This window comes from Carassius auratus, unplaced genomic scaffold, assembly GCF_003368295.1.
Source record: "Carassius auratus strain Wakin unplaced genomic scaffold, ASM336829v1 scaf_tig00046954, whole genome shotgun sequence".
In the NCBI taxonomy this organism is placed as follows: domain Eukaryota; kingdom Metazoa; phylum Chordata; class Actinopteri; order Cypriniformes; family Cyprinidae; genus Carassius; species Carassius auratus.
In genome coordinates, this window is record NW_020527008.1 from 59,800 (window position 1) to 85,000 (window position 25,201).

At 32.7% G+C, this 25,201-nt stretch overlaps 1 protein-coding gene and 1 pseudogene across 1 annotated transcript in view; both read left to right on the plus strand.

Annotated features, from left to right (window-relative positions):
* Positions 1-659: 659 nt before the first annotated feature.
* Positions 660-15,738, plus strand: LOC113088739 (chordin-like; annotated as a pseudogene).
* A 4,268-nt stretch (positions 15,739-20,006) lies between these two features.
* LOC113088741 (chloride channel protein 2-like) overlaps positions 20,007-25,201 on the plus strand; it is a 21,248-nt gene continuing 16,053 nt past the window's right edge. The window contains exons 1-5 of the mRNA XM_026255809.1: positions 20,007-20,204; positions 21,687-21,777; positions 22,115-22,246; positions 24,482-24,610; positions 24,746-24,879. Of these exons, the coding sequence (XP_026111594.1) occupies positions 20,172-20,204; positions 21,687-21,777; positions 22,115-22,246; positions 24,482-24,610; positions 24,746-24,879 (519 nt within the window). The 5' untranslated portion in view covers positions 20,007-20,171. The remainder of the gene's footprint in view (positions 20,205-21,686; positions 21,778-22,114; positions 22,247-24,481; positions 24,611-24,745; positions 24,880-25,201) is intronic.

Genomic DNA, 25,201 nt, shown 5'->3' on the forward strand with positions numbered 1-25,201 from the left:
AAACACGGGAGAAACCTCCAGCTTCTTTGGGTTCAGCAGAATTTGGTTCTTGAGTTGCTATAAATTAAAATCTATTCAGAATAATGTTTTGCTTTGTGGAATTTTAATTTCTCAATTTTGTGAATTTTAAATGTTTTATAGTGATATCAAGCTTTTCTGGATTCTAATCTTTTTAGCAGTTTTCCTGTCTGATTCACATTTTTAATATAATTAATAGTATTATAATGCATAGTTTCTCCACTATTATTTTTTAAAATATAATTTTGGAGAAAAATTTGAAAAAAAAAAGCGTTTGCAAACAGTTTACTGTTGTCATAAAAAGCTAATTAATTTAAATTAAATAAAGAGATGCATGGTTAAACTAAATTATCTAGATTTTTTTATATAATGTATATTATTATTTAATATTATTTTTATGAGAAAGGGAAAAAAACTAAAAAAGAAGTTTTGCAAACATTGTACTGTTCTTTTAAAAAGCAAATAAAAATACAAATAATTCAATAAAACTAAATAAACATATGCATGGTTAAAAAGGCATTGGTAGCCTAGTCTATACAACTATATATAGTATTGGTTATATTTTTAATTCCAATGTGATTTTTTTAGACGGAAATAGAAACTAAGCGCTTGATTGGACGAAGGGAAAAGACGCCAGACAGAGAATAAACGAGCGAGGACTGTGTAAGTGATTCAGATCATTCATGTGTTTGTGGATGTGTATTAAACAGCTGATATTCGCAGATGAAGTTTTAGGGCATCTGAGGACCCGCCCCCTCCGACCCGCCTCACGAGCACCGGATAAAACCGGGAGCCGCAGACGCGACGCGACATCAGACACCAGCGTCAGGAGCACGACTCACACTCGCTGAGACACACCGGGGAGAACCTCACTCTGTTTATTTGGTTTCGTCGTCTCTGTCAGCGCTGAGTCGGGTTTTGGCGAGTTTCTGAGGGATGGAGGCGTCGCGAGCTCTGTGCATTCTGTGCTGCGCGTTCCTCGCGTCGGCTTTGGGCTCGAGACTCAAGACCCCCGCGTTACCCATCCAACCCGAGAGGGAACCCATGATCTCTAAAGGCTTATCCGGTAAGCGTTTTAATCTCCAAAGAGCGATATCAGTACATGCTCTTCATCCAGAAGCGTTGTTGAGTTGCTGCGATATATGACTAACTTTGAGGTTTCATTTTTTGGATCTTCAACTCTTTAAAGCACCAGATGCATTTGGAGTCCAATTTGAACCTTTGTTTTTGGTTCAAATGAATGCATATGAAGAAAAACTCTTCTTTTGATCAGAATGAGGTCTCAGTTAGAGCCAAAATAACTCCATCTTCTAGTTCTTTAGAAAACCATCAATGCATCTGATGATTTAATGCTTTAATTTGATGTTTCAGTACTCGATCTTTAACTCTTTTAAAAGCATTAGATGCAATAAAACCAAATTGGATTCCAACCAGAACCTTTATTTTTGGTTATAATGAGTGCATTTGAAGAAAAAACTGGTTCTTGTGTATTTATAGCCAAAAATCTCCACAAATAACTCCATCCATACAGAACCATCAATGCATCTGATGATTTAATGCTTTAATCTTGACGGTCCATTATTGGATCTTTAACTCTTTAAAGCACCAGATGCAATAAAACCATTTCGATTCCAATTCAAACATTTTTTATTTTTCGGTTCTAACGTGTGCATATGAAGAAAAACTCTTCTTTTGATAATAATTAGGATGCATTTAGATCCAAAAGCCCCAAAACACTTTATTTTCCAGGTCTTCAGAAAAACCATCAATGCATTTGTTGTTTTAAAGAACTGTAATAATCTCCAAAAGAGCCGGATAAAGCACAGAGATCTGATGCAATGGCACACGCAGCGGTCAGAGGCATTTATTATGATCCACCTCCGTTTGTGACCGTTTACGTGCGTGTCTTTGAAAGTGTTTAGCTTAACAATAAATTGTTTAATAGTCTTGCTTTATAAAGGGAGGACGTGACCTGCAACTGATGATCACTGAGCTCGTTCCAGATGCAATAAACGGCAGATTTACTTGAATCTCTCATTCTCTCTTCAAAACAAAGCAGTGGAGATGTTTTGGTTACCAGTGCTGAATGTGATTTCGTTGGCTGCTCGTTTTAGTTGGTGTTCTTGAAGGTTTGGCTCAGTATGGGCCGTCTGAAGCTGATTTGTACACATTCCCCGTCCTCGGGGTCTCAGTAAACGTCTGGGGGTCTCTTCATGCTGCTCTTGTTTATTGTCTCAATCAGGTTGCTCCTTCGGTGGCCGCTTTTATTCGCTGGAAGACACGTGGCATCCAGATCTCGGAGAGCCGTTCGGTGTGATGCACTGCGTTATGTGTCACTGCGAGCCGGTAAGACGTCAAACACACCTTGCATTGCAACATCGACAGTCACTGAACCGAATCGAATCAACACTGAATCTGAATAATGACTCGATTGTCTTCTGTAAAGTTGCTTTACAGAATGAACTCAGATTTGGTTTAAAGCAAAAACAAAAACAAAAAAAACCATATATATATATATATATATATATATATATATATATATATATATATATATATATATGTGTGTGTGTGTGTAAAAATATTTACATAAACATATATATATTTTTTAATTTTATTCAATTTTATACCAATTTTTTATATTTTTATATTAACTTTTTATATTTTAATATATTTTTGTTTATTTTGAATTTGTTTGTTGTCATATGGGGTACAACATACATTTTTAAATTTTTATATAATTTTATATGGATTTTATTAATTTATATTTAATATATATTTTTTATATTTTCATAAAAAAATAACATAGGATGCCACATTAATTTTAAATGTTATATTATTTAAAATATTAATTGTAAGTACTATTATTTTTTTAAATATTACTTTTACATTTTATATAAATATTTTAATTTTAAATTGGCATGCAACATATTTTAAATACCCATTTTAAAATATTTTCTAAATATGACTTTTTAATTTTATAATACTTTTTTATATATATATATATATATATATATATATATATATATATATATATATATATATATATATATATATATATATTTTTTTTTTTTTTTTTTTTTTTTGGCCAAAGAGGATGCAACACTTGTAGAACTAAACCGAATCAACTCCGAACTGAATTTAGCTGAATAATGACTCCATTGTCTTCTGTAGAGCTGCTTATAGCTGAATCAAATTAGTTTCATAATTGTTGAATTTTGCTGTTTATTTCTGTAAAGCTGGTCTGTAGTAGTATAAATAAATGCACCCACCTGAATGCAAAAAAAAAAAAAAAAAAAAGTTTCTCTCTCTCTCTCCGAGCAGCAGAGGAGCCGGCGAGGGAAGGTGTTTGGGAAGGTGAGCTGCAGGAATATGAAACAGGACTGTCCCGATCCGACCTGCGATGATCCCGTCTTGCTTCCAGGACACTGCTGCAAAACATGCCCAAAAGGTAACGCACAGATGCAGACGTGTGAGTGTGTGAGTGTGTTTCTGCAAATGGTGAACAAATGGAAACACAGTCCAGCATTTTTGGAATGGGGTCACACTGCTATACGGGAAAAAGTGTGAGGGAATGATGGAAGGTTTTGGCCAGCGCTGTTTCTCGCAGACAAATAGCAGCAAGTGTGGACAGATGATCTGGTTTGGCATAATTGCACTCATGTTTATGGATGCCGGTCCGTGTAGAACATTGGCTCCATTGTGCGTACTACGATTTTTCTGACATCATGCATTTCGGTTTTCGTGGTTACAGGCAACTCGGGGAAAAAGTAGGCGGAGTCTCTGTTTGAGTTCTTCCAGGAGAAAGATGACGACCTGCACAAGTCTTACAACGACAGATCCTACATCAGCTCTGAGGAGAACAGCAACCGAGACAGCGCCGCCGGTGAGACTCAAGACTCTCCTCATAATGCATTCAAAATCTGTCAACTAAAACTAAAATCAGCAACTTCTCATGAATGGTTTTTGAATGTTACCATGCTATTACTGCATTTACAGATGTTTATGCAATTAAAAAATTGAACAATTCTTTGAAATATCAAATTACACATGAACCATACTGAAAAAACTATAATGCAAAATTTTACATGCTGCAGTGATTCGTCAATAGCCGCACATATTCGTGTTTATTAACAAAATTCAGTCCCAAAAGTGTGAGAGAGTAAAGGCACATTACAGTAAATTAATTTTACAAAAGTTTTTGACACTAATATAACTTTATAGATCATTTAACAAAAAATATTTTAATACGTATACGTACCCGGGTCAAAAATGACCCGGCCGCAAAAAGTTTATTTAAATGGTTATATCTCTTAAAACATAATTATAAAAAATCTGAAAAACATAAATAATGTGTATTTTGAAGGTCTTTAAGCATTTGCAAAGTTTCGTTCCCTTACTAAAAACTATGCATTGTTTAGAAATGTTTATGCATTTCTTCCGGGTCAAACCGACAGTATAATTAACCTGATTTATTGCTGAGCAGATTTTGTGGCTGTACTCACGGGCGTGACAGACTCGTGGCTGCCGAGCTCCAGCGGCGTCGCACGGGCACGATTCACACTCGCTCGAACGAGCCTGACCTTCTCTATCACGTTCCAGAGGTAAGTCACACGCCAGAGCAGATGTGATTTTAAACACCACCCTATTCCTCCATCACTCACTTTACACATGTGTTTGTGTCTTAGGATGAACAGGCCGAGCCTCATCACGTTCCTGGACTCTGATGGAAACACAGCGTTTGAGTTCAGAGTACCACAGGCGGATACAGATATGGTGAGTTATTATCGTTGACTATCGTTAAACCATTTAAATAATATTTAGCTATTTACATGGAAAAACATAAAAATTAACATAAAAAATTATAAAGAAAATAAGAATAAATAATAAGAATAAAATATTAAAATATAAAATAAAACTAAAAAACTAAATAATAACGAAAACACAAAATTCAACCAAAATGAAAAGAGAAAATATTACAGTGTTTAGTAAATGTAAAAAAAATAAAAATAAAATAAAATAAAATACAAATGTAGAAAAAATAACAAATACAAAAATTAAATATTAAAAAGTGTTTAATAAATATAAAATAAAAATTAAGAAAAAGTAAAGAAAAGAAAAAAACAAATTCATAATAAAAACACAAAATTCAACTAAAAATAAAGTTAAAAGGTGTTTAATAAATGTTAAATAAAAATAATAAAAATGAAGAAAATTTAAATAAAATAAAAATATTAAAAAAAATAAAAACAAAAACACAACATTCAAAAAATGAAAACAAAATATTAAAATATGTTAAATAAATGTATAATAAAAACAAAAAAGCTAAAAAAAATTTTAACAAAAACACAAAATTCTACTAAAGTGAAAATAGAAAATATTAAAGAGTGTTTAATAAATATAAAATAAAAATTAAGAAAAAGAAAAGAAAAAACAAATTCTTAATAAAAACAAAAAATTCAACTAAAAAAAAAATATTAAAACGTGTTTAATAAATGTTAAATAAAAATAATACAAATTAAAAAAGTAACAAAATAAAATGAAGAAAAAAATTAATTACAAAAACACAAAATTCAACTAAAATGAAATTGAAAACAGAAAATATTAAAAACATGTTGAATAAATATAAAATAACAATAATAAAAATGAATAAAATTTTAATACAGTAAAAATTGAAGAATAAAATTAATAACAAAAACTCAACATTCAACTAAAATTAAATTAAAACAGAAAATATTAAAATATGTTAAATAAATGTATAATAAAAACGGAATTTTTTTTACAAAAACACAAAATTCTACTATATTTAAAATGTGTTTAAGAAATGTAAAATAAAATTTTTAAATGTGTTTAAGAAATGTAAAATAAAATTTTTAAATGTGTTTAAGAAATGTAAAATAAAAATCGTAATTTAAAAAATAAATAAATAAATAAATAAAATAAAATAAAAACAAAGAAAAACCTAATTAATAATAAAGTCACAAAATTAATCTAAAATGAAAATGAAAACAGAAAATATTAAAATGTGTTTAATGTTTAGATCTGTGGAGTTTGGAGGAACCTGCCGAAGTCTCACCTGCGTCAGCTGGAGGCGGAGCAGCTGCATGTTTCCATGACAACCGCTGACAACAAGGAGGAGGAGATTCAGGGCAAAATCATCAAACACCGAGCGCTGTTCGCAGGTGCGTGCCGAACCTTACCTCCAATCCCGTTCATAGTCTGATGTGTTTAAACGTTTAGGCTCATTTCCTGTGGTTTGTCCGACAGAAACCTTCAGCGCGATCCTGACGTCTGACGAGGTGCATTCTGGGATGGGAGGAATCGCCATGCTGACGCTCAGTGACACGGAAAACAATCTGCATTTCATCCTGATCCTTCAGGGACTCGTTCCTCATGGGAGCTGTGAGTGCAAAAAATTTTTTTTATTTAATTAAAATATGCATTAAAAAAAATATATATATATATATATATATCTGTATAATTTTTTTTTAATGCATATTTATATTTATTTTTTTTAATAATTTTGTTTCAGCTTCTGTAAAGGTGCCAGTCCGAGTGAAACTGCTGTACCGACAGCATCTGCTGAGAGAAATACAAGCAAACATCTCTGCAGACGTGAGTTAAAACACACACATATACATCCATATACTGATCGAAATGAGTATTAACGAAGCATGTTTTCTGATGTGTGTCTGTAGGACTCTGACTTGGCTGAAGTCCTGGCCGATCTGAACAGCCGTGAACTCTTCTGGTTGTCCCGCGGACAGCTGCAGATCTCGGTGGAAACAGAAGGTCAAAACTCTCGTCAGGTCTCCGGATTCATTTCTGGCAAGAGATCATGTGACAGTAAGTGCAGCCAGTCGCTAACAATCACCTCATAAATCACCCGTTGATACATAAATCAGCTTAAAGAGCCATGAAAATAGAGTTGCAGAGTTTCCCTCCTGTGCTGACAGATGTGTTAATATTTATTTATTTGTATTATAATAAATTTATAATATTTTATTGTGTTAAAACATATTAATATTAGTTTTTGTTTTTCAAATTATATTTATTTTAATGAAAAAGTTATGGTATTAAAATGTATTCATATTTATTCATTTGTTATAATACTACGTTGTTAAAACAAAATACAGATTTTTTTAAAAATACAAGTAAATCAGCTAACATAGATATGAAAGTCTTTGCAGTATTCTTTTTATAGATATTTATTTGTGTCTGATTTAAATTATATATATTTTATGTATTAATATTTCTTTATTTGATATAATACTATCTAATAAGACAATGATGATTAATTAAAAACTACAGGTATAAGTCAAACCATTAATCCATAAATCCGATCTTAATATTTTTTTTTTTTCTGATTTATATTGTAAATATTTTTTAGAATAATTGTATTCTATTGTATAAAATTATAATGATTTAAAATACCTAAATTTATTTGGTATATATATATATATATATATATATATTTTTTTTTTTTTTTTTTTTAATTAAATTTATGCATTTAGCATACGCTTTTATCCAAAGCGACTTATATTGCATTCAGGCTAACAATTTTCTCCTAACATATACACACCAATCATTTAAAAACATTTAATTAAATCACCCCATTAATACATAAATCAACTTAATTTGTACTGTTAAATATGAAAAAACATTAACAGGAAGTGTTACTGCAAATATTTTAGAACAAACATATTTCACTTCTGTGTGTTGGCTAGTTTAATCATCTTTCAGTGACACGATGTTGTGCAGTGAGCTCAGAGCTGAACTAAATGACACCAGACTTCAGTGTGATCTCACATTAGATTAGTAACTACATCCGTCTGTCTGCTGGGGCTGTTTTTATCCCGTGATTTACGCCGTGTTATATTTCATCTTTGTCTCATGCATAAATAATCCTGGGTATTTCTCGTGCCAGAATGAAATTTCTCTTCGTACTGAGTTCATAATTACAATCTCGATCGCGAAGAGCTCAGGAATGTGCGGCAGTGCCGTCAAGGGGTTAGAGGTCAAATGCTTTAGGATTAGTTTCTTGGTCATTCCGTATGTTAGTCAAGAGTTTGTGTGTGTGTGTGACTCCTATGTCTGTGTGAGGCCTCACACACACACACACGCTGGCAGCGCTGCCAAGGTCACGCTGTGCTGGCGCTCCGTCTGCTGTCTGACTCCAGCTGCACTGTGAACAGCTTGACGTTATGTGTGAAGAATTCAAACCTAAACGATCCTGCGCCACTTTTGCTCTCTGTTTAGTCCTCGGCCTTCGTCGACCGTCCTTTCTTTCTTTCTGCATCGAAGCGTTCTCTATTTACCTGCACGTCAGCTAATTTCCCTCATCTCCGGGGGATGATGTCACTCCAGCCGTGACCTTTGACCCTGCATGAATTCATGTGTGTTTGACTGTGTTTCTCTGGCTGATTGTTTGAGTCGCTCTGGAACTTTAATCGCACACAAAACCCTCTGTTTGGTTTAGTTTACCCTGGTTCTCAAATACAAGTTATTTAAAGAGATCATATTATCAGCATTTATCATTCTATTCATTTCTAAATAGTTTCAAATGTAATGCAAGTCAAGGTTTTAGTTTTTTCTACTATATTTCTAACAATGAAAAACTACAAGTAACTACAAAAACATGTTTTATTTCAAGAAATATTGTAAATACGTTAGTCAAAGTCTAATGTACCAAAACAATACAAATTATTCTTTCTAACTACAAAAAATACAATTAACTACAATTAACGTATTTATTTCAAACATTTTGTTTCTGTGAAATTTTGTCAATTCAAGGATATTTAGAGTTAAAATTTACTCTAATTCAAGGTTTCATGCACAAAAACAATAAAAAATTACGTTTTTCACTGTATACGTACAAAAAATACAAGTAAAAAAAACATATTTACATCAAAATGTTTATTTTGAGAAATCATGTGAACGCAAGGAAATTTACATCTAAGTTATCATTATAATCTTAGGCAAGGATTTATGCACCAAAACAATACAAATTTAATTTTCACCACCTTTCTAACTACAAAAAATACAAGTAGAATAAATAAATAAATAAATGTATGAAGCTATTTGATTAAAAAAATCATTTTGGGTAATTATGTTAATAGGGGTAATATACATCAATGTTAAAATACAATGTTAGTCAAGGTGTCAAGGTAAATAAAAAATAGCTATAAAACATTTACCTCAAATTGTTTTATTTCACAAATCATTTTGGTAAAATATGTAAATTCGAATTTCAAGTTCACATATTATTTTGGTTGAGGTTTTATACACAAAATCAACTTCTTCGCTGCTGTAACTTTAAGACCTTTGGGATCAGATCTATTTGACTATATATTTTGATTGTAGATTATTTCTAAAAACAATGATGTAAATGTGTCTCTCAGCTCTTCAGAGCGTGATGTCCAGTGGTTCGGCTCTGACTCCTGGGAAAACGGGCGGCGTCGGGTCAGCCGTCTTCACCCTCCATCACAACGGCTCGCTCGACTTCCAGGTAACGACTCCCTCCTGTTCCCTAATTTCTCGATCACTTAGCCAGATCCGTCAATTGACCGCTCTGATGTTCTCGAGCAGGTCCTGGTGGCGGGTTTGAGCAGCGCGGTGGTCGGTGTGACGATCGAGATGAAGCCGCGGCGGCGCAGTAAACGCAGCGTGCTGTACGACATCACCGCAGATTTCTCGGCAGCGGGCGAGCGCGGCGGCGGGCGAGCGATGGAAGCTGTGGTCGGGTCGAGGCCAGACACATCCACATGCTTCTGCAGAACGAACTGTTCATTAACATTGCCACGGCCGAGCAGCAAGAGAGCGAACTGCGTGGACAGATACGAATGCTGCCTTACAACGGACTGGACGCACGCCGAAACGGTGAGAGAGAAAGAATTTACAATAAACACAATAAAATTTAATCTATTCTTTAAGACACAAGTCATAAATTTATGATAATATTTATTTGTAAATTTATTCTAAATATACAAATACTGTACATATGTGTTTGTATATATATATATATATATATATATTTACACACACACACACATATATATTTCATACATTTAAATTATTTTATTATATATTATTTATTAATATTATTTATATTAATTTACATTAAAAACTAAATTATTTAATAAACATAAAATGTATAGTAAATTGTAGTTTTTTTGTATAAATGTACTAATATATGTATATTATCTCTTACATTTTAGATATTTTACACACACACACACATATATATATATATATTACAATAATTATAATTGTATTAATATGTATTTATTTTAGATTTGTGTTATTAAAAATATATTTCATATAAATTAATTTAGTTTTTAAGCATGCTTTATGTATATACACACACACACACACAGGCACATTTAAGCATACTTGTTGTGTGTGTGTGTACATACACACATATATATATATATATTATATATATATATATATATATATATATATATATATATATATATATATATATATATATATATATATATATATATATAGCTTGCAATATTAATAAATGTATTAATATTTATTTATTTTAGATATTCCACACACACACATATTTTTTTTATTGAAACATTAAATTCTGATAAGGATTTGATTATTAATTAATAACAAATTGTTCATCCGCAGAGCTTCCGGTTCCTCTGGCGGGTCAGTTTGTGTCTCCTCCGGTTCGTACGGGTGCAGCGGGTCACGCCTGGGTCTCGGTGGACGAACAGTGTCATCTGCATTACGAGATCGTCATCAACGGCCTCAGTAATAGCGAAGACACCTCCGTCAACGCCCACCTGCACGGATTGGCCGAGATCGGCGAGATGGACGACTCGTCCACCAATCACAAGAGACTTCTGACTGGCTTCTACGGTCAACAGGTAAACAAGTCAAGAGACTCGAAGTTCAGCATAATTTGGCATCGTTTACACCCGGAGAAAATGTAAACTGCGTGATTGCAGCACAACAAAAGCATGTTTTCTTTGGCTGCTCCGGCGAAGTCGTGCCAGAGACGGACAAACACGATTCTGCTGTTATTTATTAAAATGCTCTAAAGGATTTGTTTATAAAACAAAGCTGGCGATTTCCAAAATGAGCTGAAGCCAGAACTGCATTCAGTATTTGTAGGTTAAATGCATTCAATTCTGCTTTAACATTAAGAGCTCATCTCGTCCTGTTTGCACAAATTTACACAAACTGTCTCTTCCAGGCGCAGGGTGTGTTGAAAGATATTAGTGTTGAGTTATTGAGGCATTTGGACGAAGGCACTGCTTATATTCAGGTCAGCACCAAAATGAATCCAAGAGGAGAAATACGAGGACGGGTGAGTACAAAAAACACCTCCATACTTTAAACATTTTCAACAGTAATTTTGCTTTCCACCTTGAAAGTTTATATTTGCAATTTTTGGCTGCTTAACCTTTAAGACTTTGATCTTATATATTTGCATAACATTTTAGAAATCTTAAAATGTAATATATACACTGTATATATATATATATATATATATATATATATATATATATATATATATATAAAATATGTTTTTATATATTATTTAGAATCTTATTTTAATACTAATCTTTTACTAATATTTTTATATTTTTGTCTGCTTTTTTATTGTATAATGCATTTATTATTCATTTAATAAACAAAATAATATACATATGTATAATAAAATTTTGTATTTTTTATAAATGTACCTACATATGAAAATGAATTACATTTTAGATTTGTATTATTTTATAAATATTGTATCTCTTACATACTCTTAAATATTAAATTTTAATATAATTTAAAATGTATTATATATATATATATATATATATATATATATATATATATATATATATATATATATATATATCAATGCACTGTAATTTAAAGAAATTTATTTAACATTGTTTTTGATATTTAAAAAAAATATAGATATTTATATATCCTTTAAAACGTAATTTTAATACTAGTCTTTAACTTTTATTTTTATAATTTTGTCTGCTTTGTTATTATAATGCTTTCACAAAATTGTACGTAAACACAGTCATGCTAATGGAGTACTTTAAATTCAAAACTGAATTAAAAACAAACCTAAACCTTTGTATTTAATGGATATCTTTGTTGTCCAGATTCACGTTCCCAACAGCTGTGAGTTGGGTTCCCGCGGTGAGGTGGTCGAGGAGGCAGAGTTTGATGAACTGGTGTTTGTCCGTGACCCGGCCGAGCTGAGGAAAGACCCGCACACGTGCTTCTTTGAGGGAGAACATCATGCACATGGGTCTCAGTGGACACCGCAGTACAACACCTGCTTTACCTGCATCTGCCAGGTAACACACACACACACGCTGCTGGAGCTTTGATTTCTGAATCATTTCTGCGACTGAGACTAATTTTGCATGATCCGTTCGAATCCTTGTAGAAGAAGACAGTGATCTGTGATCCTGTGATCTGTCCTGCGCTCTCATGTCCTCACACCATCCAGCCTGAAGACCAGTGCTGTCCCATCTGTGATGGTGAGAAATTAATACAATTAATATAATTGAAAAAATATTTGTCATGTTCATTTAAAAGTAGCACATGCATGTGTTGAATATTTTTTTCAGTATATGTAAACATCCTTTAAAATGGCTTAAAATGAAAAATGGCTAGTTGAAAAAATAATAGGGTAAGAAATGCATGCATGTTCTTGCAATATCTTATGCAATTTAACTTCTCAAGTAAATGTATCTTGTTTAAGGAGGTATAAAAAAATATGTTTTATATTTACTGCGTCCAATAAAATCTGAGGTAGATTTAACAATTTGCTTGATTTCTGTAAACAGAAAAGAAAGAATCCAAACAGACGTCAGCAGTAGAAAAAGTTGAGGAAGATCCAGAAGGTGAGTTTACATTTAATGGTAATTTACATACGATTAAACATCGCAATTATTATCGTAAATGCACAGCTGTATATTAACATGTTTATTTGTTGTTTCAGGCTGTTATTTCGAAGGTGATCAGAAAATGCATGCACCTGGTACAACATGGCATCCGTTCGTCCCGCCATTCGGCTACATTAAGTGTGCCGTGTGTACCTGCAAGGTATATTAACAAACATTACAATACACATTATTTTATGTTTTTGCTATGAAAAATTAAAAAAATTGTACACAGACATGAATATTCATAGTTAACCTTGTTGTTTTGCCCATCTTAGGGCTCCACAGGAGAAGTGCACTGCGAGAAACTGACGTGCCCGCCTCTCACCTGCAGCCGACCAATCAGACGCAACCCTTCAGACTGCTGTAAGGAGTGTCCTGCGGAAGACACACCCCCTCTGGAGGACGATGAAATGATGCAGGCAGACGGGACACGGCACTGCAAGTTTGGCGATAACTACTACCAGAATAGTGAACACTGGCACCCTCGTGTTCCACTGGTGGGAGAAATGAAGTGCATTACCTGCTGGTGTGATGTGAGTTTTTTTCTTTTCTTTGCTTTAATTCAAATTCCTTTTAAGAACATTTTGAGATTTTAAAACATGATTCATTAGATAAGTAGAATAACATATTTCACCATAGTTCGCTAGTTATTGATTACATTAAGAAGTGCAAACATTTTCTGGAATTTATGCAAATAAGGCATTATCGAATTAAATATGCACTAATTTGCATAAGTATATATCTGAACACTTTATAAGTCAGGCTCAAAATGTCTGTTTGATTTTTTTTGACACATTAAAGATTTAAAGCAGGCAAAATATTAAAGATGAAAAAAGTATTAAAGATTTTGGATTTCTCCTTTTATCCAAAATCAGCAAAAAACACTTTTTAACATGTTTTTTAGGAATAAAATGTTATATAAATCAGTGTGAGTGATATATGAACAAACCCCACAGTAAAAACCTTCAGAATATAGATGGGAATAAAACCCTAAGTTTTGGTGAATATAAGCCCTGCTGAAATGGAGAAAAAAAAACGAACTGCCTTTAAAAATATGCATTTTTACCACGTTTTTGGGAATAAAAAGCTCTATAATTGTGTGTGAATGACATATGAACAAACCCCTCTATAAAAACCTTCAGAATATAGATGGGAATAAAACTCTAAGTGTTGGTGTATGTAAGTGCTGCTAAAATGGAAAAAAAAAAATTTCTCCCTTTAAAAATATGCATTTTCACCACAGTTTGGGTAATAAAATGCTCTATAATTGTGTGTGAATGACATATGAACAAACCCCTTTATAAAAACCTTCAGAATACAGATGGGAATAAAACTCTAAATTTTGGTGAATGTAAGCCCTGCTGAAATGGAGAAAAAAATGTACTACCTTTAAAAATATGCATTTTCACCACAGTGTGGGTAATAAAAGGGTCTATAATTCTGTTTGAATGACAAATGAACAAACCCCTCTATAAAAACCTTCAGAATATAGATGGGAATAAAACTCTAAGTGTTGGTGTATGCAAGTGCTGCTAAAATGGAGAAAAAAAACGTACGGCCTTTAAATGTGGCCACCACATTTTTGGGAATAAAAAGGCCTATAGTTCTGTGTGAATGACATATGAACAAACCCATCAGTAAAAAACATTCAGATAATTATGTTTTGGTGTATTTAAGTGCTGCTGGAGTTGAGAAACAAACTTGTAAAGATATGTATTGGAATTTAAATCTATGACGCAAATAGAACAGATGCAATAAAATGATCACTTAAAGTGTATTTTGTAAATTATGTTTTGCCTGTAGTTTCTTGCCTCAAACTATTATCATAATTAACTTAAATTCTCGTCATTACAGCATGGCGTCACAAAGTGCCAGAAAAAGCAGTGCCCATTGCTGAGTTGCAGTAACCCCATTCGGAGAGAAGGAAAATGCTGTCCTGAATGCATAGGTAAGTTCTGGTGCTAAACACAGTTTATTTAGGATATTAAATAAATCCGGTACAACTTACAATTGAATTTGTTTGCACCTTTGTTTTACAGAGGACTTCATGGAAAAAGAAGAAATGGCAAAAATGGTGGAGAAAAAGAAAAACTGGAGACACTGATACCTCCTTCCCTCAGTGTTCACACATATCTTGAGATCAGTCCATCTCAAATACACAACGGGACACCAGTGGATTGCAAAAAACAATCGATGTATGAAACCGAGGAGAGGTCCAGAACAAAAAGGGCTCGAGAACAGTTTCGGAGTAAGTGGCTCTGAAGATGAAAGATATCAAGACAAAAACTGATAATGGATAAAACGAGAATGAATTTCAGCTGCTGCGGATGTTTGGATTTCCCATTGACTGATTTTCTCACGGGAATGTTTGTTTTATTTTTGTTTGCATATTTGACTTGGTGCAAAATATCCAAGACTCGTACATCATCACACTTGTAAATAAATGTGAGTACAATCACATGTTGTAACCACAATAAAAAACACACCACGCTTCACAACAAATTGCACATGCCATCCTAACAATCCTTCAAAATGACACTCAAATCCCAGCCGATCAGCAGGACTGTTGTGATTAATCTGACTGGAGATTTGCCTTGTGGGTGGGGCTTACTTGTGGAGGTGGAGTTTCGGATGCTCATCAACATAAACCCACCCATTTCTGTTGCACCTGATGTTGTCAGTCTGTTTGCTGGTATATAATATTTTATGGCTATTTTCTTTCAGTATTTTGGATATTATGAATATTGTTTGTATTTGCATATTTATTAATTATGATGAATAAACAAAGTTTTAAAATGTATGTTGTCATAAAAAGAAGCATGTTTCTCTCTGGTAAGGGGACGTCCACTAAAACACGTTCATTTTGACTTCACAGGTTTCTGCAGGTTTGATGAACATAAATGTAAGACTTTAAGAGCTTCTTAAGACCAAGGAAAGAAAATGTGAGCAATAAACTGAATGGAGCACAATATGTCAACATGGTCTCTAAATGTAAATGTATTGCATTAGCAAAATTTCCAACAGATCTCCATTACTTTTAAATTCATTTTACAAAGAATTAAGCTTGTATCACTAGAATATGGAAATAACTTTTATTGTCCCTTCTCATGCAAATAAGTGTTTTTGTCTTGTCTAAAGATTCTCAAATCAACCTGCATTGACTGGCATAAGATAATCTTTTCTTGTTTTATAAGAAATTGATTAAAATAAAGTGAGCTTTTGATTAAAACAAGACCAATTATCTGCCAATGAGCTGAGAAAATCAACTTAATTCAAAGAAAAAACAAGTTTGTTGTTCCATTTGTCAGAAAACAAGATTTCATATATTCATTTTGCATCTTCTAAATGTATGTTTTTTTAAGGATGTTTAGACATCAGTATTAAAAACAAATATCGAGGAAGACTCCATTTTTTTGCAGTGCGTGCATTATTTAATACCGTGACTTTCTGCTCCTAGGCCTTCATTTGAGGGAGAGTGAATTAAGATTTATGTAACAATATTAAGATTTATTTTAACTATACTTCAAACCTGATTCAAAATGTGTTTGGATGTTTTACAGGTGGTTGCAGGAACCCCAGACAGCAGACACGGAAGGGTCAAAGGTCAAAGGTGAGCTATGCTCAAGTGCATTTCTGAATGTAGGACATTTGAATGCCACAACACATGATTTCCATATTTTTATGTTGCTGAGCTTGACTGGAGAAGATTTGTAGGCCGATCCGTACATCAGGATAGGATATTTCCAATGACTTTTGGACAATTGCAGAAAATAAGACCTAAGACCAACACACGTTTATGATACTTACACATTTTGTTCCTCAAAACAATCTTCACAAATCAATGCAACTTTATGCATTTTGAAGCCTAAATTCAATCACCAGAAGTATAAAGCTAAACGTACACAATAAACGAACTAAACTATAAACATCACATCTAATGAGCTTCCTAAAACTCTTTTAGGCTTTATTACAAACATTTTAACAAAGTCAAAATAGTTTGCAAAATTGTGATTATAAATGCAATGGGGCTATGAAAGCGACCCCTGCAGTCTCATTTAATTTAGCTTTAAAAAAATAAAACATTTAAAAGCAGGCATTACTGATGTATTTTACGTTGTAGAATAAAACATGAATATATCTTGCGCTTATATTCATGCATTTGACCAAAAAACCCATTCAAAAACACCCATTGACTTCAATGCGATTTCTGGGTTTTGGCCTACAAAAATAGCAGCGAACCCTACAAATCAATCTCTATTATCCCAAAAGCACTTTTTTGGGTGGCGATGAACCAAATAATTCCGTCACTGGACAATCAACTGCAATTTTTCTAAATTTCAATCTGGCCAGACACGCAAGGCTTCCCCAAACAGCCTCATGTTTTAACTCATCTTCCTTCTGTTCCCACTTTTGTTTCACAACTTTCCCCTCTGATTAACCGCAGCGGGTTAATACGCCATTCACCGGCCCGTCTTTCCCAACAAATAAATGTTTCTCATCGAGAGACCAGATTGGATCAGTTTCCTCAGACTCGCCGTGACTCATTCCAGTTGTCTGACTTAATTTTTGCGTCCTCTGTGTCAAGTGGAGAAAACACGAGGGAACATGAAAGAAGCTCGACGCTTATTTTCCACCAGTCTCCGATTAAAAGCAGCTAATCAATTTTTAAACCTTCCCTCAGTGTTTTTTCCATTCGATGTTCCCGTCTGTTGTTCATCTAACAAAAACCACTAAAGCCATTGGATTATTTGGTAGATTAGCAACAGGCCAACAGACTTTAAATCTGTTACTAGATCTAGAAGTTAAAGTCAAGCCTTTAAATAAAATGCTAAAAACATTTCTGACGCGTGCATTGCATAATTATCCACCTTTATTACATAAAAGTTAGTCTAAACAGCACCTGATGTGTCATACTACAATCAAATTCCTATGAAATCATTGGTGCATTTACACTTTCAACATTGAATATGATTCTGGGTGGATTTCAATTCCTGGAAATCTGATTTGACACTTCTAGTAAATTCTGAAGTGTGAAGATACTTCAAATATTAGGAGAAAGAAATCTTGAAATGAGTGACCATAGACATTTCTGGCCTGTGCATGCATATATATATATATATATATATATATATATATCTTAAAATCTAGTCTATTTCTTGAATAGATTACATAAAAAGCTGATTCGTTTACCACTTGTGCATCTGAGTCCATCAATCTGTCAAAACAAAAAATCTTTATTTTTATGTTTCTCTTAACATTTTGCCAGCTTAAGCTCGTTGTCCATTATGTCCTGATATGTTTTTAATAGCTTCTGACATTTTTTTTTTGAGATTTGATGATGAATAGTTGCACTATTACACTTTAAATCACTGGAAATAGTGAGTTTGCATTCCTAGAAAACTGGGGATGTGTGTTTTTATAATAACAAACATGAGCTAAATGTATAACTAAAGTAATAACAGTGATAATGCAGCATTCTTCCAAGATTACTGTAGAAGAAACCTGGAAATGTTTCTGTTTTTACAGAAATACCACACAAGCAATCCATTCTTTGAAATAACATGTCAATAAATAAGTCATCACAAGTAGCTTTATATAATCACTGTGACTCATACTAACTTTACTTGCATTTTACATTGAAGGAATCCAGAAAATGCTGTGTAGTTTAGATCAGAGTTGATGAAAAGTCGCTTTAGATAAAAGTATGTAAATGTTAAAAGAAAAATGAATAACAATTTTTTTTCATTAAAATAAACACATTTAACAAAAAATTATTTTATAATAAATAATAATAATAATATATATATATATATATATATATATATATATATATATATATTATTGTTTTATTACTTCACAATAGATCATGTTAAATAAAACAATTAATACAAATATTTTTTAATATATTTTAAAAAATTATATTTGAATGAAATATACTAATGCTAAAAATATTTGTAATTTTTTTAATCTGCATGTGATGTGTACATTTGTTATAATTGTATAATAAATCATGTTAAATACAAATAATAAAAGGGTTTTTAAATATGACAATATGAAAAAATATACTACTACTAAAATCATTTTAAAAACAATACTTTAATCAAATTACTATCAAAATACTATTATATAAATAATATTTAAATATTTTATCATGAATGTCACATGAACATTTCTAATATTTTTTATTAAAATAAATCAATTTAAATACAATTTATAAAAATAAATATTTTACTTAAAAAACACTACTACTAAAAATTATAAAATATTTGACAATATATTAATACTAAAAAATTTTTTTTAAATATTGTTTATCTGCATGTTACACAAACATAAACTGACATGATTAGAGAACTGTGAACGTGCATGTATGTGGTGGTTAAATTATTGAAATATTGTAAAGTGTTTGTTCTTTAAAGAAATCCTGGTTATATGTGTGGTCTCATAAGCATTCATTTTATTTTGGGTATGTCCATCATGCCCTTTCCTCCCAAAACACTGGGTTTTTGCTGACCCCTTCATCCGTGTGACTCCAAATAGTTCACATCTCTTCATCCGGACCCCATGAGCTGTGCTTTCCACTCCCACAGACTGTTGACCATCAAAACAACTTCCACTTTTAGCTAAAATCAGTATATAAATAAAAGTCTCTGCGCGTGTTTACCTATAAACAGTGATTTACAAAAGCAGACGTATCTGAGCAATAAAAGTGTTTCCTGCAAGAAGTGTTTATGCACTTGATCTGCCACAGACACTGAGAAAATGTATTTCCTGGAAAAGGACAGATTTGATTAATCTGGCAGCATCTGAGATCCATTTGATTGGATTCACATCTATTGACCTGCAGAAAACTCACTTACTTTAGCATCAAGTAAGCAAGTTTTCAGTTCTTTATTTAAGATCTCTTCTATATAAAGATCTCCACAGACATTCGTGCGAGGTGATGATCCATCAATAGAATAGTCTGCTTTGTTCTGCATAAATATAGCCAATCATAATATTAAAAATGAAATGTTTTGATGAATTATTGACTGATGGTTTCTGAGTATCTCTGGCGTGCAGTGGGTGGAGTTTCGCTCATATTTAGCTGAACACAAACTTCTTCCACATATAAAAACTCAGAAACGCTGTCACGCAACTGACCGAAGCATCGGCTACCACACATCCACGCTCGCTGCGTGTGTGTGCGACGTGTGTGTAGCGAACAACAATCAGTCCACGTGTGTGATCGTTATAATGGCTGTGGACGGAACAGATGAGAATAAATTGGTAAGCGTTTTTTAAATTTTCTGCATTTTACCCTGCTGGTAGATGACAGAACTACATCTGATTGGTGTTTTAGGTGAATGCATTGTCTCATTGAAAAAGAATAGAAATGGAGCTTTTTCCATGCATTATATAGAGGGCAAGGTAATTATAGTTACCAAAAAGTAAAATTAAAACAACAATTGTTACTTGAAATGAAAAAAAAATATATATATATATATATATTTATTTATTTATTTTTTGAAATATTTCACATTTTTATAAAGTAAAGTGAAAATAAAGGAAGACATTTTTTTTTTCTGATCTGTATACTGTCATAGCCAGGAATAATCAATAACATTAATGTATATTAAATAATCACATAAATGTGCCTTATGTACTTTTATAATTTATCCATACTCACAGACTAAGAATACTGCATTGATATCAAACCAAAAATTAAAAAAAAACTGTAAAAATATCAAATAATAGTTATTTTGATAGCACTCTTAATTACCAAAACAAACACGCATCACAATCACAGAGAGGAGATATAGGACCAAAGTATTATATTACAAAATAAGCCATTTTATAATAATAGCACAGTGTTTTTGGTGTAAATAACGTTGTTATGATACCATTAGTTTAGACACCAGTGAAATCTCACAATACTACAGCAAAAACTAATACTAGCCTAATCATTAAAATGAATAAGTTCTCAAGCAATTACTGAAGATAAGCAAAGTCAGTAAAACAATAAACTAATTAGCCTACAATCAACAGCACATAGCCTAAACATGTAATAGTAACATATATACACAATAATTAAATTAAATAAAACCTGTGTTGTCGTAAACTGAATTAACCATAGCGAGTAATTTTCGTCAGTGTGAGTATCTATTCACTTTAGTATCGCGGGTTTTTATTTTATTTATAATTTTTTTAGCCTAAAAAAGTAAATATCGAGCACGTACTGATTTTTATTTTCTAGTTCAGCCTTATTTGTGTTGTTTTAACGCTTGAGTAACTTTAAACGGTTCTGCAATTCGATACAAAACAACAAATACAAGGGTAAAACTTACTTTAATCTCCTGACAGACTTTTCTCTGAACAGGCGCGCATCGGCATCCGTCATAAATGCGCGCGCGAACGTTTGCGTACGTAACCAACGTAACGTAACAACTCTGGATTTTTTATATAGCCTATATATATATATATATATATATATATATATATATATATATATATATATATATATATATATATATATATAGTTTTGAGGTAGGTGAGTTACAAATTTACGGCGAAAAATACCAGCGCTATTACAGTTGTTATTTATTCCCACAGTTAAACACACAAGAGATGTGGTGGAATCCAGAGGATAAAGAATACTAAACAAACTGACAATTTATTATGGTTTTACTTTAGTAACAATTGTAGCTGAAAGTGAACTCTGGTTGGTTGGCTATAAATTATATAGTTTTGAATGGATATCTGTGCCTGTAGGAACGAGGTGTTTACACAAAAGATGCATCCCGTCCTCGAAAGACCCTCGGTGGATCTCTGTCCGATCTCAGTGGGTCTCAGAAGTGTGGAGGTGAGTGAATCCGAATCTACAACGTTACAGCAACGCTTCTACAACACTGCCACAATGTTTCAACAGCACTAAAGCGTTAATCCCACTTCAGAATTCAGAATATTTGAAATTAATTAAAGAAATATATTAATACATTTAGGCTATAAATATATAAATGAAAATGCATATTTTAAATATATATATTTTAGAAATATATAAAACAATAATTTATGGCAATGTGAACAGCGCGCCTTCTATTGGGCCATTGCAGGTAAAGCTGTGCCAGGTGTGTGCTGATGCATTGTGGGTAATGTAGTTCTCTCTCTCTCTCTCTCTGTGTGTGTGTGTGTGTGTGTAGCCTGGGCCTCACACTTTCAGCGGCTCTTTGTGTCGTTCATCGGAGCAGACTGGATCTTCCTCATGATCCTGGGGTTCATCATGGCAGTGATCAGCTTTGTCATGGATGTCTTCGTCGACAACTTCACAGAAGGTGAGTGTGTATCAGTGTCAGAATTAGCCAGGTTGTATTCCTGATGTTTATTATAGATTTTCTTTTCTTGTCTAAAGAACTAGAGAATATCCTTTTTTCTGGAGCTTTAAAAGTTTCTCTTGCATCAGAGAAACTTTTAAACTTTTAAAAAGAAACTTTTAAAGAAACTTTTAGAAACTTTTTTTTTTTGAGTCTTATTGCAACCTATTTGTTTGTTTTCAAGAAGCAAATAATTCAGATATAATTTTTTTTAGGACCATTCAGAATTCAATATGACATAAAACACATATTACTGAAATGAAGTATTTATGAAGTATTGTTGATGTTATTTTTTGTTAATTCAGAACTGAATGACTTTGAATTACTACTTTTTCTATATATTTGTATTACATAATTTTATTTAAATCAATAATTATTATCAGTAATTCATTGAAAAATATGTCTTCAGTTAAGTGTTGTAAATGTAACAGGGCACCCTCTCTGTTTCAAATGAACTAATTAATTAATTAATTGTTTAATTCATTCATTCAGGCCCAAATATTTCTAGAAACAAATAATTAGATAATCAGATAATTGCAGGGGCGGATCTACCGGGGTGGCATAGGCTGGCAAATGCCACCCTAAAAGAAAGCCTTGCCACCCCTGCTGCCACCCCAGTTGGCAGCAACGAATTAAAGGTTATGGCCAATTTGAAAATTTATGAGCTTTGCGAACCCGCTTTGAACTCCCAAACTGACTCAAATGATTCGCGATCCCCATGATTGACTCAAATGATTCGCGATCCCGCTCCGAACTCCCAAACTGACTCAAATGATTCGTAATCCCCATAACTGACTCAAATGATTCGCGATCCCCATGATTGACTCAAATGATTCGCGATCCCGCTACGAACTCCCGAACTGACTCAAATGATTCGCGATCCCCATAACTGACTCAAATAATTCGCGATCCCCGCTCCGAACTGCCAAACTGACTCTAATGATTCGTGATCCCCATAACTGACTCAAATGATTCGCGATCCCGCTACGAACTCCCGAACTGACTCAAATGATTCGCGATCCCCAAACTGACTCAAATGATTCGCGATCCCCATGATTGACTCAAATTATTCGCGAACCCGCTCCGAACTCCCAAACTGACTCAAATGATTCGTGATCCCCATAACTGACTCAAATGATTCGCGATCCCGCTACGAACTCCCGAACTGACTCAAATGATTCGCGATCCCGCTACGAACTGCCAAACTGACTCAAATGATTCGCGATCCCCATAACTGACTCAAATAATTCGCGATCCCGCTCCGAACTCCTGAACTGATTCAAATGATTCGCAATCCCCAAACTGACTCAAATGATTCGCGAATCCGCTTTGAACTCCCGAACTGATTCAAATGATTTGCCCAAACTCTAATAATTTACAAAGTAATAATATACTGTAATATTTTTGTTGTTGTTGTTGTTGTATAAAAACAGACTAAAACCATCAATAGCCTTTAAAATGGCTTAAAATGCATTATATAAAAAAATAATGAGGCAATAATGATTGGTTAATAATAACACTGTTAAAATACATAATACAAAATAAACAATGTTAGGTACATGTTATTACAAATGCCATGTGATTGCTGCTGTTACACTTACAGGACAATCAAATCCTTGTTTAGGATACTGACCAAACATTTCATTCAAATATTCACTTCATCTTTCATTTTTGGACACCTTTTTGCTATAGATGACAAAGGCTTTATAATTTCTTCAACAGAAAACGAGCATATCACAACCCTTACAAAAATAAACCATGGTTTTATCATAGTAAAACTGCTTAGTTTCCTTTTGCATGATTTCTGAATGCTTGAGACTATAAAATAAATTAGAGTCATAATAAAGTTATAGCCACAGGTAAAAGTCGAGAGCTACAATTGTGATTTGTAAATAATACAATTTATTCATTTAGTTTTTTATTTGATTAAAGTTCTTTTTTCACCCCTATAGTAGTATATAAATATATATTTATATATATATATATATATATTTTTTTTTTACAAAACTAAATTTATATATATATATATATATATATATATATATATATATATATATATATATATATATATATATATATATATATAAATTTATTATATATTTTATTATATATTTTTCAAGTATATGTCTCTCCCAAATTGTTATAATTGTTATAAAAATCTGATTCTCATGACTGTACATGTCTCTCTCTCTACAGCACACAGGTGGATCTACAATCTTGCAGACAGTCATGTTTTACTGCAGTATTTGGCGTGGGTCGCATATTCTTTGTTTCTGATATGTTTTGCGGCAGGCTTCGCAAACATAGTATCAATTCAGGCCGCCGGTGAGATGCACACATTCACAAAATATATAGAGTATGGAGGAAAACATCCCTCATGAGCCTTTCAAATAGCTTCATCCCTGATGAACTCTTTCTGTGATTCTTTATATAGTAACCTTAAGTGTTTGTGTGGCTCAGGGTCTGGAATTCCTGAAATGAAGACGTGTCTGAGAGGAGTGATGCTGCCCGAATATCTCACGTTCAACACATTAGTGTCCAAAGTCATCAGTCTGACCTGTGTGCTCGGAAGTGAATTACCTGTGGGGAAAGAGGTAAACATACACACACACACACACACACACACATTTTACTCACTAACATGCACACACACACACACACACACACACACACATTCACTCAATAACAAAAAAATAAATAAATTGCATCCACACATATTTATAAAGCATTGTTCTTTTTAATAAATAAATAAATACATTTAAAAAATAAATAAATTGCATCCACACTTATTTATAAAGCATTGTTATTTTTATGCAAAAACTAAAATTCCTTAACATTTGTGCGCCCTCTGGAGGACAGAACCGTTTGTGCTTTTTATCAGTTTCAAGTGTGCAGATTTAGTCTTGAAGTTTTTTC